The 13,989-nt window shown below is 47.4% G+C and overlaps 1 protein-coding gene across 2 annotated transcripts in view; it reads right to left on the minus strand.

Moving 5' to 3' along the window:
- Positions 1-1,803: 1,803 nt before the first annotated feature.
- SIGIRR (single Ig and TIR domain containing) overlaps positions 1,804-13,989 on the minus strand; it is a 55,129-nt gene continuing 42,943 nt past the window's right edge. For both annotated transcript variants that reach the window (XM_075326387.1, XM_075326385.1), the window contains exons 7-10: positions 7,550-7,652; positions 6,628-6,778; positions 4,077-4,239; positions 1,804-3,993 (exon numbers count right to left, since the gene is read on the minus strand). In XM_075326387.1, coding sequence (XP_075182502.1) covers positions 3,833-3,993; positions 4,077-4,239; positions 6,628-6,778; positions 7,550-7,652 — 578 coding nt within the window. In that variant the 3' untranslated portion in view covers positions 1,804-3,832. The remainder of the gene's footprint in view (positions 3,994-4,076; positions 4,240-6,627; positions 6,779-7,549; positions 7,653-13,989) is intronic.

A 13,989-nucleotide genomic window follows, 5' to 3' on the forward strand; every position in this document is an offset into this window, starting at 1 on the left:
CCTAAACGCAAAGTCACAGGAGCTTGTCCCCACGCCTGCAAGTAATTGGATCATGCCCAAGGCATTGATGACATTGAGAGTCAGGGCTGCCACAAAAGTGACATTTATAGCTGACATTTTCTATCTAAGGATATGTGAGTCATTACAATTCCATGCGCTGCATGCTAATCTGCTGATCCACATGTCATATTAGGTGTCATTAACTTAAATGGAAGCCTTATTCACTTACTTTACATTTTAAGAGGGTTTTTATAAGATTAGAAAGATAAAGCGACTATTTTTTGGGGAGATAGCACCTCTCTTGTGCACAGGCAGTTTTCTGTATTGCAGCTCGGCACAGTTCATTCACGTAGAGCTCAGCTTTGGTGTTAAACAAAGCCCATGAACAGCATCGATGGTGTTTCCAGGAGAAAGCAGTCAAGTGCTCTTTAAAGAGATTGTGCAAAATTATAAAAACATGTCAGTTTGGTAATTCTGGGTATTGAGCAAGAGGAGGTATGAGGAAGAGATTGAAACTCCTGCTGAATCTGAGCCTCAGAGTCCAGTAGGTGGTCCTACTCAGTGACTGACATGCCTAAATAGCTGTATATTACTGAATAGGACCGCCCACTGGACTCTAAACTTAGAATGAGTAGAGCTTTCAAAGAGCAAAAAGTTATCCTGAATTTTGTTTCCAGAAATCTATACATCAGCCTGCTCAAATCCTCCTGCTCTATAACTACTGCCTGCAGACTGAACATGAAAGATCGCTTTAAAAGGGAACCAAATCATCAGGACTTTCATATATCAGCTAAAGCCATTGCTATACTGCCGCTATCAGGCTGATTATCATTACCATTAGTGGTCAGTTCAGATGTTTAGGTTTTCGAATCCAAGAAAGTAAAGTTTATAAACTTAACAGCTACTTAATTGGCATTTGCAACGGAGCAGATAATAACTGGGTGGGTATTCATCTGGATTCCCGCCCCCTGCCTGTTCCTCCCGCTCTCTGTTCTCTATGCTAATTTTACTATTCACTAAGACGGCGTCAGAGGGGGCACCTGCGCATAGCACTTGCCTCCGGGCGCATCTTTGTGAAGAACGTGTTATCCCCTGCTATTTTATTCTTCCGGCTGAGAGGATGGCGCATGCGCCCTCACAATCTTTTGCTCTCGTTGTGACCGCAGAAGGGGAGAACAGCTGATCGGAAGACACGATTAGCTGCAGAAGAGGACACCGTGCCAGCACAGCAGCCTGCCAGGACACCGTACTAGCACTGCGACACTGACATCACAGGGTTAGGAAAGTCCATTGTGAACTTACCTCACCTGACCCCGTGCCGTGCAATCCGGTGCCAATGTCGTTGGCACGCTGCTGTCGGATTGTTCCTCCTTCTGAACAGCTGTTTCAGGGGGCGGTCCCACTTCTGTTGTGACCGCGCGCGCTCCCGTGGTCACAACGAAGCAAAAGATGTGAGGGCGCATGCGCCACTCTCTCAGCCGGAAGAATAGAATAGCAGGGGATAACACGTTCTTCACAAAGATGGCGCCGGAGATAAGCACTATGCGCAGGCACCAACACTGACGCCATCTTAGTGAATAGTAAAATTGGCATAGAGAACAGAGAAAGGGGGGAACAACAGGCAGGGGGCAGGAATCCAGATGAATACCCACCCAGTTATTATCTGCTCCATTGCAAATGCCAATCAAGTAGCTGCTGATTTTATACACTTCACTTTCTTGAATTTCAAAACCTAAACATCCGAGCTGACCACTAATGGTATGTAGATAATCAGCCTGATAATGACAGTATAGCACTGGCTTTAGCTTATATACAAAAATCCTGATGATTGGTTCCCTTTAAAGCCTTATTCCCATATAATAACTGCACAACATGTCTTGACTGATTGAAATACTTCATTATTATGACATATCTTTGCAAAAGTTGTCCATTTTCAAGCTTGTTTTTAGTGTGCACTGTACTACCAACGTTTTGTTCACCAGGTTACTTTCTGTCTGAGTAATCACCTTTTCTATTCACAGTATATAGCTAAATTTATTGAAGAGGTCAGAAGAAAGCGCTATGATGCAGAAGCACCGCCACTAATAATGATCTTCTTCCCAGACTACAATGGCTGATAATGAAGAACAATATACTGTATTCCTCTTCACAGCATTTAAAGAAGCACTCCTATTAATTTTTTTATCCTCTTAATATATTGCAATCATCATATTAGATAGCACTGTGTACTTGGAATTATTCATTATGCCCGTCTACCCAGTTAATTCTTCTCTTTTCCATAAGATCTATGACATCATATGATTAAAAACAGACTATCTGAATCCTTCTAAGCTGTGTGGGGAAACAGGAAGTCTCCTTTACGTGAATTAGTTGTGATGTGCAGAGTTACAGAACACATGCCACTGCAGGGACCGTAGCAGCGGAGGAAAGAGACTTTTTTTTTTGTCACTGAGTATACTGGTGGCCAATGGCCATAATACTATATGGATGACTATAGAGATACATTATAATATATGGACGACTATGGGGGTGCATAATACTATATGGAGGACTATGTGGAGCCAAATATACTATATGGAAGGCTATATGAAGGCCATTATAATATTTGGAGGGTTATGAGGGAGCCTTTATACTTTATTGAGGTCTATTTGAGGGCCATTGTATTGTATTCAAGCAATTATACAGTGTGGAGGGCTGTGTAGGGGTCGTTGTACTGTTTGGAGGGCTTGTGGGGGAGATTATAAATTGTGAAGAGGTGTAGGGACAATTATACTGTATGTAAGCACAGTATACTGCATTGTGGACTGTGTGGAGGTCACAGTTGGGAGATCATACTGTGTTGGGGTAGTTGAGGGTAGATAGAAGGGTCATCATATTGTGTGTGTGGAGAGTACTGTAGAGGTTTCGATGGTGGGGTCTGTGAGTCACTCTTGCTGGCAATATACTTTATGACTGCAATGAAAGGGGAATCTAAGGGCTTCAATATAAGGAAAATTACTTTGTAAGGCTGTAAAGTTGTGAGTAATATTCTTATGTGACCTAGACGAATATTAATTGGGGGGCCCAATTAGAACTTGTGCTATGGTGCCTGGTGATTTCTAAGTATGCCCCTGAGCAGGCACATTATGCTGCAGCTTGCAGCACACATTTTCCACTTTGGTGCTGGATTCACAGCCACACAGCTCAATGCTGCTGTATAAATTATATCATGCCGGTGCTTACGTCTGTGTGCTAAAGAGAAAAAAAGAGCAGGAATCCCACTGTTCATAGTAATTAGTCTCCACCTGCTAACTGAAAATTAGAGATAGAGCTTACAGAGGACAAATATGCAAGCTACAAGTCATATAATGGTAAGAAATAGTGTTATTCTTCATATACACATACGAGAACGTATTATGAAAAGTTACCTAAAACAACAGGTACGCTGTAAGACGTATACTGGGTTTAAACAACTCCTGACTTTCCAGTGTTTCTTTGATAGTGGACTCAAAATGTAGTATAACACGATGCAATGTCTTCTCACTCTCACCGGTCACTTCCGTGTCCTCATCTTTGTTTTTCCCCTCTCAGTTATATTTAGCTTTGTTACTGACTTAAGCTGATTTTGGTAATTATATTCTTCCACCTCTACCATAATAATTAGACACAAGATGAAGGTCGAGTAATAAGCCGATAGAAACGGATTATTTCACTTCACGTTTGTCATTTGTTTAACTCATTGTCACAGCTTTAAGAAAAAACAATTATAGTCTGTGTCCAGTCCCTGCTCTGGTCGGTTTCCTTCTTTACCATGTTGTGGTCACCTCCAATGTCCTTCACGTTCGCGTTCCTCCTATAGATCAGGCTCGGTGACCAGACAATAATAATCCGCTCTGGCTGAGTAGTTCCGTGAGCCTAAATCTGAGATGTCCACATCTGCAGGTTCTCTGTCTGGCACACGCGTCACCGGGGCTATCCGAGGTGGCGGAGTTTTATAGAAACTTCTTCGTACTCCTGAAAGTAATGTACAGCAGTGAGGAGACTGATAACAATAGACAAGACAGAGCAAGATGCAAGGAAATGCTGGTATATGGTACCTAGGTCTCCGTCGGGGTCAAGATCTGCTGCTTCGTTATTTACAGTCAGCATTGGATCTTTATCATCCTGACACTGAATCTGAGGATCACCTTTGCCTTCAGAGAGCGAAATCTTCCGAGGGAGTGCCAGACGAAGCTCTTTCCAGAACTCAGAGGCTGGAGACTATATGAAGATATGAAATACAAAAGACTCAATTATTTTTTTCCATAGCAATTATATATATAACCTTCTGAATATTTTTACAGATTAACTAACCTAGGGAAAAGCAATCATTATACTATGTCCATTAAAATTAAGGGCCGTCAAGTTCATGATCCTTTAGAAGCTGCTTTCAACTGCTGCACACCCAAAATCCCTACTCTATTTACAAACAACTAAGTAGGGGTATTCCTCTCACTGAGGCTTTCTGCTCTTTACTAGCACTAAAGTCATCAAAATCCACATACAATGATTGTAAGTAGAGCACAGATTTTGCTGAGCAGCAGTTAAAAGCAGCTTCTAAAAGAGCATACACATCCCTTTAGCATAGCATTTAGGGGTGAAGGAAACAAAATAAGGTAATGAACTATATTTTAAAAATTCATAACAATGCTATGTCAGAAAAATAATGAAATAAGAAAACTATTTAGTTAATCTTTAAATTAATTAACATTGCGTATGCAGCAATATGTAAACCTTATTTAGATAAAGCTTGAATCTTGAGTGCTGATTTTGGAAAAATTAGTTTTAGTAGAGCTACTTATAAATGAAGATAGTAGTCTACATGAGTATCCTATGCCCATGGACAAGCACAAGTAATCAAATATTGCTCCTCTAGTATATGCCTTCTGATTGAGCACTCCTGTTCTTCAGCCGTAGACAATTTTAATTCTCCATTTGCAGGTTCCTGTCCACCTATAAATTGTAGATTTTTTTAACCCAAAGAGAGGCATTAGTTTGGTAGGGAGCTGCCCCCCCCCACCATGCGGAGCTGCCTCCCCACCACCGTGTGGAGCTGCCCCTCCACCACCATGCGGAGCTGCCTCCCCACCACTGTGTGGAGCTGCCCCCCCCGCCACCGTGCGGAGCTGCCCCTCCACCACTGTGCGGAGCTGCCGCCTCACCACCGTGCGGAGCTGCCCCCCCACTACCGTGCGGAGCTGCCCCTTCACCACCGTGCGGAGCTGCCCCCCCACTACCGTGCGGAGCTGCCCCTCCACCACCGTGCGGAGCTGCCCCCCCACCACCGTGCGGAGCTGCCCCCCCACCACCGTGCGGAGCTGCCCCTCCACCACCGTGCGGAGCTGCCCCTCCACCACCGTGCGGAGCTGCCCCTCCACCACCATGCGGAGCTGCCTCCCCACCACCGTGTGGAGCTGCCCCCCCCCGCCACCGTGCGGAGCTGCCCCTCCACCACCGTGCAGAGCTGCCCCTCCACCACCGTGCAGAGCTGCCCCTCCACCACCGTGCAGAGCTGCCCCTCCACCACCGTGCAGAGCTGCCCCCCCCACCACCGTGTGGAGCTGCCCCCCCGCCACCGTGCGGAGCTGCCCCTCCACCACTGTGCGGAGCTGCCGCCTCACCACCGTGCGGAGCTTCCCCCCCACTACCGTGCGGGAGCTGCCCCTCCACCACCGTGCGGAGCTGCCGCCTCACCACCGTGCGGAGCTGCCCCCCACTACCGTGCGGAGCTGCCGCCTCACCACCGTACGGAGCTGCCCCTCCACCACCGTGCAGAGCTGCCCCTCCACCACCGTGCAGAGCTGCCCCTCCACCACCGTGCAGAGCTGCGCCTCCACCACCGTGCAGAGCTGCCCCTCCACCAACGTGCAGAGCCGCCCCTCCACCACCTTGCAGAGCTGCCCACCACCGTGCGGAGCTTCCCCTCCACCGTGCGGAGATGCCCCCCACCGTGCGGAGATGCCCCCCCCCACCGTGTGGAGCTGCCTCCCCACCACCACCGTGCGGGGCTTCCACCCAACCTACACCCCACCACCACCGTGCGGGGCTTCCACCCAACCTACACCCCACCTACTGTCTCTTCCCCAATATCCCATAGAATGTAAGCCCACAAGGACAGGGTCCTCTTCCCTCTGTACCAGTCTGTCTATTGTAACTTATATATGTATTCTGTATGTAACCCCTTCTTATGTACAGCACCATGGAATTAATGGTGCTTTATGAATAAATAATAATAATTAATTATTATTATTATTATTATTATTAATAATAATAATAAATCGGGACCAAACAAAAAGAGGTCGCCTTGCCGTTGGCTGCTGGGCTCACATAAAACCTGGCCAATTTTTTGTGCTAAGTATCTCAATTTTTACATGTTTCTCATAGCAGTAATGCATGTGTATATTCCCATATTCATTGTTACATATGTCTTAGCATTACAGAGTGCAACGGTCTCCTTTTTGTTTTTCTGCTCCTCTAGTAGTTATGAACTTAAGGACCATGGAGAGAGATGAACTGCATCAGTAAACATATTAAAAATAAAATATACTGTACATATTGCTCAGACAACTTATACGCCCGATCCTCCAAAGTCAACACAGACAGCCATACCACAGAATTGGTCTTCCACATTAGCATTTTCAGCGTCCCCTTGTGACTGTTGAGCAGATGGATAACTTCTGCAGGCAGCTCCCTGTGCTGGTTCTCAAACACAATGAAGATAGGCGTCTGCGAGAGCTCTAGGAGGCGAAAGAAGCCGTCCCTGTGTACAAAAATATAATCCATTAAAGGGGTTGTCTCGTGAAATTGCCTATTAGGGTATATGGCCATGTTACGAGGAGGTCCTCTGTGAGTGAGGACTGAGAGACACTCAACGAGTGGCGACATGACTGGACATGTCATATAACAATCATCATAGGCCTTTTGAGATGTGTAAGTACTTTAATCACAAATCAATAATTCCAAATTACAATCTAAGGCAGAGTTCCCATATCCAGTAATCATCCATTAGGACAGACCCAGCAGGAATCCATTGGGGAAAAAAATTGTGCGAACACAACTTTTTTTGTCCATTTTGAAAAAAATGATTTTTTGCAGGGTTCATTTTTTAATATGGGATTCTATGGCTAAAAAGGGATGTAACTTGCAAAATCAATAAAAAAATATTTGAATCAGAAAATGGATCTGTTAACGGATTACTATTTAGACATCCATTTTTCTTGCATTTGTAATAGATCCGTTTTTTTCTTAATTGGACAGTTTAAAATGGAATATAAGTAGTAATCCGTTAACAGATCTGTTTTCCATCGACTCTCATGTTAAACAAACGGATCAATTTTTCAAAACGGACAAGGGGTCAATCCATTAAGCAATGCTGAAATAGCAAACACAATCCATGGATAGGTTTGGTGAAGTTTCTGGGGGAAAGGAGCCATTTTTTTCTAATACCAAACAATCCCTTTAATCTTTCGCGATAAACCGAAAATGGTGTTCACCTTGTTGTCCTCTAATTTAATTTGGCGTATAAACTCACCTGAAGTTACTTTGGCACCATTCCTGTTCTAGATACGCCATTGAAAGAACCACAATCAGACGTCGGCTGCGACTGACATTCATGAGCAGTTCAGCAGAAGGCTCTGTACATGAAAAGAACGACATTGTGTTTGTGTATTCAGTACTTGGTATCCAGGGATTATATAAATCATTGTCAGATATGGAGACACTGGGGCTTAAGGCAATTTAAATTTCTAATTAGCAGGTGCCTGCCCATCCATAACATTGTAGACTTTTTCAGCCTAGATAAAGGCATTAGTAGTTAGGGACCAAGCAAAATGAGATACGCCTTGACGCTGGCTGCTGGGCTCACATAAAACTGGCCTTTTTTATGTGCTAACTATCTCAATTTTAAAATGTATTTCCTTAGCAGTAATGCATGGCCAAATTCCTAAATTCAATGCTCGCATGCCTTAGCGTCTAAATGTGCAGCTGTTTATTTGTTAGAATATGTTGCATGTTCGGTTTATACCTGTTCACATTTGTCTGTTAGGAAGTGCTGTCAGTTTTTTTATTTTAGATTATGGGGTCATGCCTTCTGACTGAGCACTCCTTCCCATAAGCTTAAGGCGATTTTAATTTCCAATTTGCAGGTTTCTGCCTGCCCATAAAATTGTAGGCTTTTTCAGCCCAGATAAAGGCATTAGTGGGTAGGGAGCATGCAAAATGAGATACGCCTTGACGCTGGCTGCTGGGCTCATATAAAACTGGCCTTTTTATGTGCTAACTATTTCAACTTTAAAATGTATTTCCTTAGCAATGTAATGCATGGCTAAATTCCTGAATTCAATACTTGCATGCCTTAGCGCATCAGAGTGCAGCTGTATATTTGTTAGAATTTGTTGCATGTTCAGTTTGGACCTATTCACATTTGTCTGTCAGGAAGTGCTGTCATTTTTTTTTATCATTTTAGACTATAGGGTTATGCCTTCTGACTGAGCACTCCTTCCCATAGGCTTAAGGTGATTTTAATTTCCAATTAGCATGTTTCGTCCCGCCGACAAAATTGTAGGCTTTTTCAGCCCATATAAAGGCATTAGTAGATAGGGACCATGCAAAATGAGAAACGCCTTGACGCTGGCTGCTGGGCTCACATAAAACTGACCTTTTTTATGCGCTAAGTGTCTCAATTTTAAAATGTATCTCCTTAGCAGTAATGCATGTCCAAATTCCTATATTCAATGTTTGCATGCCGTAGCGTCTCAGAGTGCAGCTGTTTATTTGTTAGAATAAGGAGTAATATTAGGGCCTATTATTTTATTATTAGGGCCTAATATTAAAACTTGAATGGGGCCACATTTCTCACTATTTCCCTATTATTAGGGCCTAATATTAAAACTTGAATGGGGCCACATTTCTCACTGCTCACACTGTCTTATCCAAATTATGTAATCTCTAAATGAAGTTTAACTCCTTAAAGGGAGTTTGCACGTTCTCAGAATTGCTGGGGATTCCAACAGTTGGATTCCCAGGAATCAGCAAGTTATCCACTATCCCACGGAGAACTTTAAATCTTGGGATAACCCCTTTATCTCCTTGGCTCCATAACCACTGGTATGCCCACTATCCTGGCAGTTGCAGCCATGAGTCCCATTGTTATCTTAAAGGGGTTTTCTATCTGTAGCATTCCTTATTCCAAAGGCTGGTATGTCTAAAAATAACAAAATCCGTTTTAGTAGCCCCCCTGACTCTCCGCAGTGCTCCTTATCTATGTTGATATGGCTATAGCAGTGACTTCTGGATTGCAGCATGTGACCACTGTAGCTAATTACCGTGCTCAGCAGTTGCTTACTATCTGGGCACAATGATCAGCTGCAGTGGTCAATGCTGCAGCCATACTGGCAAATATACAAGCGCAGCAGCTGAGAGGCAGCACTGGATCATAAGGCTCCTTTTCATATTTAGCTTTAGTGAACTAAGTAAAATAATACCTGGAAAACTTCCTGCCATATGGTAAGAAAAATATATATATTTTTTTTTTTTAATAAATGTGGGAGCTTAAATTTATTTAAAAGGGTGGGTCACCCATATTTTTTATTTCTTCGGCGCTCCATTGGGAGACCCAGACGATTGGGTGTATAGCTACTGCCTCCGGAGGCCACACAAAGCATTACACTAAAAAGTGTAAGGCCCCTCCCCTTCTGGCTATACACCCCCCGTGGGATCACGGGCTGCTCAGTTTTCAAGCTTTGTGCGAAGGAGGTCAGACATCCACGCATAGCTCCACTGTTTAGTCAGCAGTAGCTGCTGACTATATCGGATGGAAGAAAAGAGGGCCCATGCTAAAGGGCCCCCAGCATGCTCCCTTCTCACCCCACTCTTGTTGGCGGTGTTTGCTAAGGTTGAGGTACCCATTGCGGGTACGGAGGCTGGAGCCCACATGCTGTTTTTCCTTCCCCATCCCCCTGAGGGCTCTGGTGAAGTGGGATCTTACCGGCCTCCAGGCTCTGAGGCCGGGCTCCATCCACAGACCCGGAGATCCTGCTGGATACGGAGCTGGGTACCGTCAGGGACAAGGCCCTGCAACATTCAGGTACTCTGTGTCCCCGTACAGACAGGCACAGACACACTCCAGCGTTGCTGGGTGTTCTAGTGCGCCGGGGACAGTAGCGCTGTGCGCTTGGGTTATACTCACTGCAGCTTAGCTAAGTGAGTTTATGTGTGGGGAACTACCGCGCCGGCCGCCCCCGGAGACTGCGGCGCGGCTGAGACTTGTGGTGCGCCGGGGACTTCGCGCCGACCGTGCTTTTACGACGGCAGCGCTTATAAATCTAGTCCCCGGCTTCTGCGGCCTAGTTACGTTTCGTTCCCGCCCCCAGCCCTGTCAGTCAGGGAAGGGGAGAGACGCTGTACAATAGTCAGCGCCGAGGGCTGGAGTCTTATTTACATACTCCAGCCCTCTCACTGGGCACAGTGGGACGCCAGTTTCCCGCTCTTTGTCTGCAGCACGCCCACGGCCCGCCCCTCTTCACAGGACGCCGGCAGCCATTCCTGCACGCAGTCTGAGCAGGAGAACGGACATAGCCCTGGGAGACCCAGACAGGGGATTCTGGCGACCACACACCCGCTGTTAAGCGGGCGGTAAGCAGCACCTAGGTGCTGACCCCACTAGTGCCACAGTGTTGTTTGGTGTACTTTTGTCTGTACCTATATATTGCACTGTACAGTCGCTTCTTGGCTTATACCCCTATATTGCTCTGAGGAGACAACAGCATGTCATCCGCAAAAAGCAAGGGTGCCAAGGCACAGGCTTTATATGCTGCCTGTACCGCATGTGGGGCTGATCTACCGGCAGGTTCCACTGACCCCCATTGTGTGCAATGTTCGGTCCCTGTGCCACTTCGTCAGCCGGAGTCTATGCTAGTAGTGGCCCAGGCAGAGACGCCTGTGAACCCTGCCCCGGTGACGGGGACAGAGTTTGCAGTTTTTGCTGATAAGATGTCTGTGACTATGACAAAAATTCTAGAAACTTTGCAGTCCAGGCCGGTCACTCAGACCATGGGCACTGCTGATTCAATGTTCCCCGGTCCCCCTCAGTTGGAACTAATCCGTGCTCCAAGGGGGTCCCAGGCATCACAGGCTGAAGGCTCTGACTCGGACGACAGTCCCAGGCAGCCTAAGCGAGCTCGCTGGGAGAGACCCTCGGCGTCATCACGCTGGTCAGGGTCTCAGCGAGAGGATTCTCTGTATGATGAGACAGAGCTAGGTGATCAGGAGTCTAATCCTGAGACTGCTCTCAACCTGGATACCCCTGATGGTGACGCCATGGTGAATGATCTTATAGCGGCCATCAATAGACTGCTGGAGATTTCTCCTCCAGCGGAGGAGGCAGCAGCACAGCAGGAGAAATTCCATTTCAGGTATCCCAAACGTAAATTGAGTACTTTTCTGGACCACGCCGACTTCAGAGAAGCAGTCCAGAAACACCATGCTTATCCAGATAAGCGTTTCTCCAAACGTCTTAAGGATACACGTTATCCCTTTCCCCCTGACGTGGTCAAACGCTGGACCCAGTGTCCAAAGGTGGACCCCCCAATCTCCAGGCTTGCGGCTAGATCCATAGTTGCAGTGGAAGATGGGGCTTCACTTAAAGATGCCAATGACAGACAGATGGACCTTTGGTTGAAATCTGTCTATGAAGCTATCGGCGCGTCGTTTGCTCCAGCATTCGCAGCCGTGTGGGCACTCCAAGCTATTTCAGCTGGTCTGGCGCAGGTGGACTCTGTCATACGTCCATCAGTGCCGCAAGTGGCGTCCTTGACCTCGCAAATGTCTGCGTTTGCGACTTACGCTATCAATGCGGTCTTGGACTCTACCAGCCGTACGTCAATGGCGTCCGCCAACTCTGTGGTTTTACGCAGAGCCTTATGGTTAAAGGAATGGAAAGCAGATTCTGCTTCCAAAAAATGCTTAACCAGTTTGCCATTATCTCAAGACAGACTGTTTGGTGAGCAATTGGCTGAAATCATTAAACAGTCCAAGGGTAAGGACTCTTCCTTACCCCAGCCCAGATCAAGCAAACCTCAACAGTGGAGGGGACAGTCGAGGTTTCGGTCCTTTCGAGGTTCGGGCAGGGCCCAATTCTCCTCGTCCAAAAGGACTCAGAAGGAGCAGAGGAGCTCAGATTCCTGGCGGACTCACTCACGCCCAAAGAAAGCAGCCGGAGGAACCGCTTCCAAGCCGGCTGCCTCATGACTTTCGGCCTCCTCTCTCCGCATCCTCGGTCGGTGGCAGGCTCTCCCGCTTTTGCGGCATTTGGCTGCCACAGGTCAAAGACCGGTGGGTAACAGACATTTTGTCTCACGGGTACCGGATAGAGTTCAGTTCTCGTCCTCCGCCTCGGTTCTTCAGAACTTCCCCACATCCCGACCGAGCCGATGCTCTTCTGCAGGCGGTGTGCTCTCTAAGGGCAGAAGGAGTGGTGATCCCTGTTCCTCTTCAGGAACGAGGTCAAGGTTTTTACTCCAATCTGTTTGTGGTGCCAAAAAAGGACGGCTCTTTCCGTCCTGTTCTGGACCTAAAACTGCTCAACAAGCACGTGAAAACCAGGCGGTTCCGGATGGAATCTCTCCGCTCCGTCATTGCCTCGATGTCTCAAGGAGATTTCCTAGCATCAATAGACATCAAGGATGCTTATCTCCACGTGCCGATTGCTCCAGAGCACCAGCGTTTTCTACGCTTCGTTATAGGAGACGAACACCTTCAGTTCGTAGCCCTGCCATTTGGTCTGGCGACAGCCCCACGGGTTTTCACCAAGGTCATGGCAGCAGTGGTAGCAGTCTTGCACTCTCAGGGACACTCGGTGATCACTTACTTGGACGATCTACTTGTCAAGGCACCCTCTCAAGAGGCATGCCAACACAGCCTGAACGTTGCGCTGGAGACTCTCCAGACTTTCGGGTGGATCATCAACTTTTCAAAGTCAAATCTGTCACCGACCCAATCACTAACATATCTTGGCATGGAGTTTCATACTCTCTCAGCGATAGTGAAGCTTCCGATGGACAAGCAGCGTTCACTACAGACAGGGGTGCACTCTCTCCTTCAAGGCCAGTCGCACCCCTTAAGACGCCTCATGCACTTCCTGGGGAAGATGGTGGCAGCAATGGAGGCAGTCCCGTTTGCGCAGTTTCATCTGCGCCCACTTCAATGGGACATTCTCCGCCAATGGGACGGGAAGTCGACGTCCTTAGACAGGAAAGTCTCCCTTTCCCAGACGGCCAAGGACTCTCTTCAATGGTGGCTTCTTCCCACCTCATTATCACAAGGAAGGTCCTTCCTACCCCCATCCTGGGCGGTGGTCACGACAGACGCGAGTCTGTCAGGGTGGGGAGCAGTTTTTCTCCACCACAGGGCTCAGGGTACGTGGACTCAGCAGGAGTCCACCCTTCAGATCAATGTTCTGGAAATCAGGGCAGTGTATCTTGCCCTACAAGCCTTCCAGCAGTGGCTGGAAGGAAAGCAGATCCGAATTCAGTCGGACAACTCCACAGCGGTGGCATACATCAACCACCAAGGCGGGACACGCAGTCGGCAAGCCTTCCAGGAAGTCCGGCGGATTCTGATGTGGGTGGAACCCACGGCCTCCACCATATCCGCAGTTCACATCCCCGGCGTAGAAAACTGGGAAGCGGACTTCCTCAGTCGCCAGGGTATGGACGCAGGGGAATGGTCCCTTCACCCGGACGTGTTTCAGGAAATCTGTCGCCGCTGGGGAAGGCCGGACGTCGACCTAATGGCGTCCCGGCACAACAACAAGGTCCCAACTTTCATGGCACGGTCTCGCGATCACAGAGCTCTGGCGGCAGACGCCTTAGTGCAAGATTGGTCGCAGTTCCAGCTGCCCTATGTGTTTCCCCCTCTGGCACTCTTGCCCAGAGTGCTACGCAAGATCAGGTCCGATTGCCGCCGCGTCCTGCT

This window comes from Anomaloglossus baeobatrachus, chromosome 10 (assembly GCF_048569485.1).
Source record: "Anomaloglossus baeobatrachus isolate aAnoBae1 chromosome 10, aAnoBae1.hap1, whole genome shotgun sequence".
Lineage (NCBI taxonomy): Eukaryota > Metazoa > Chordata > Amphibia > Anura > Aromobatidae > Anomaloglossus > Anomaloglossus baeobatrachus.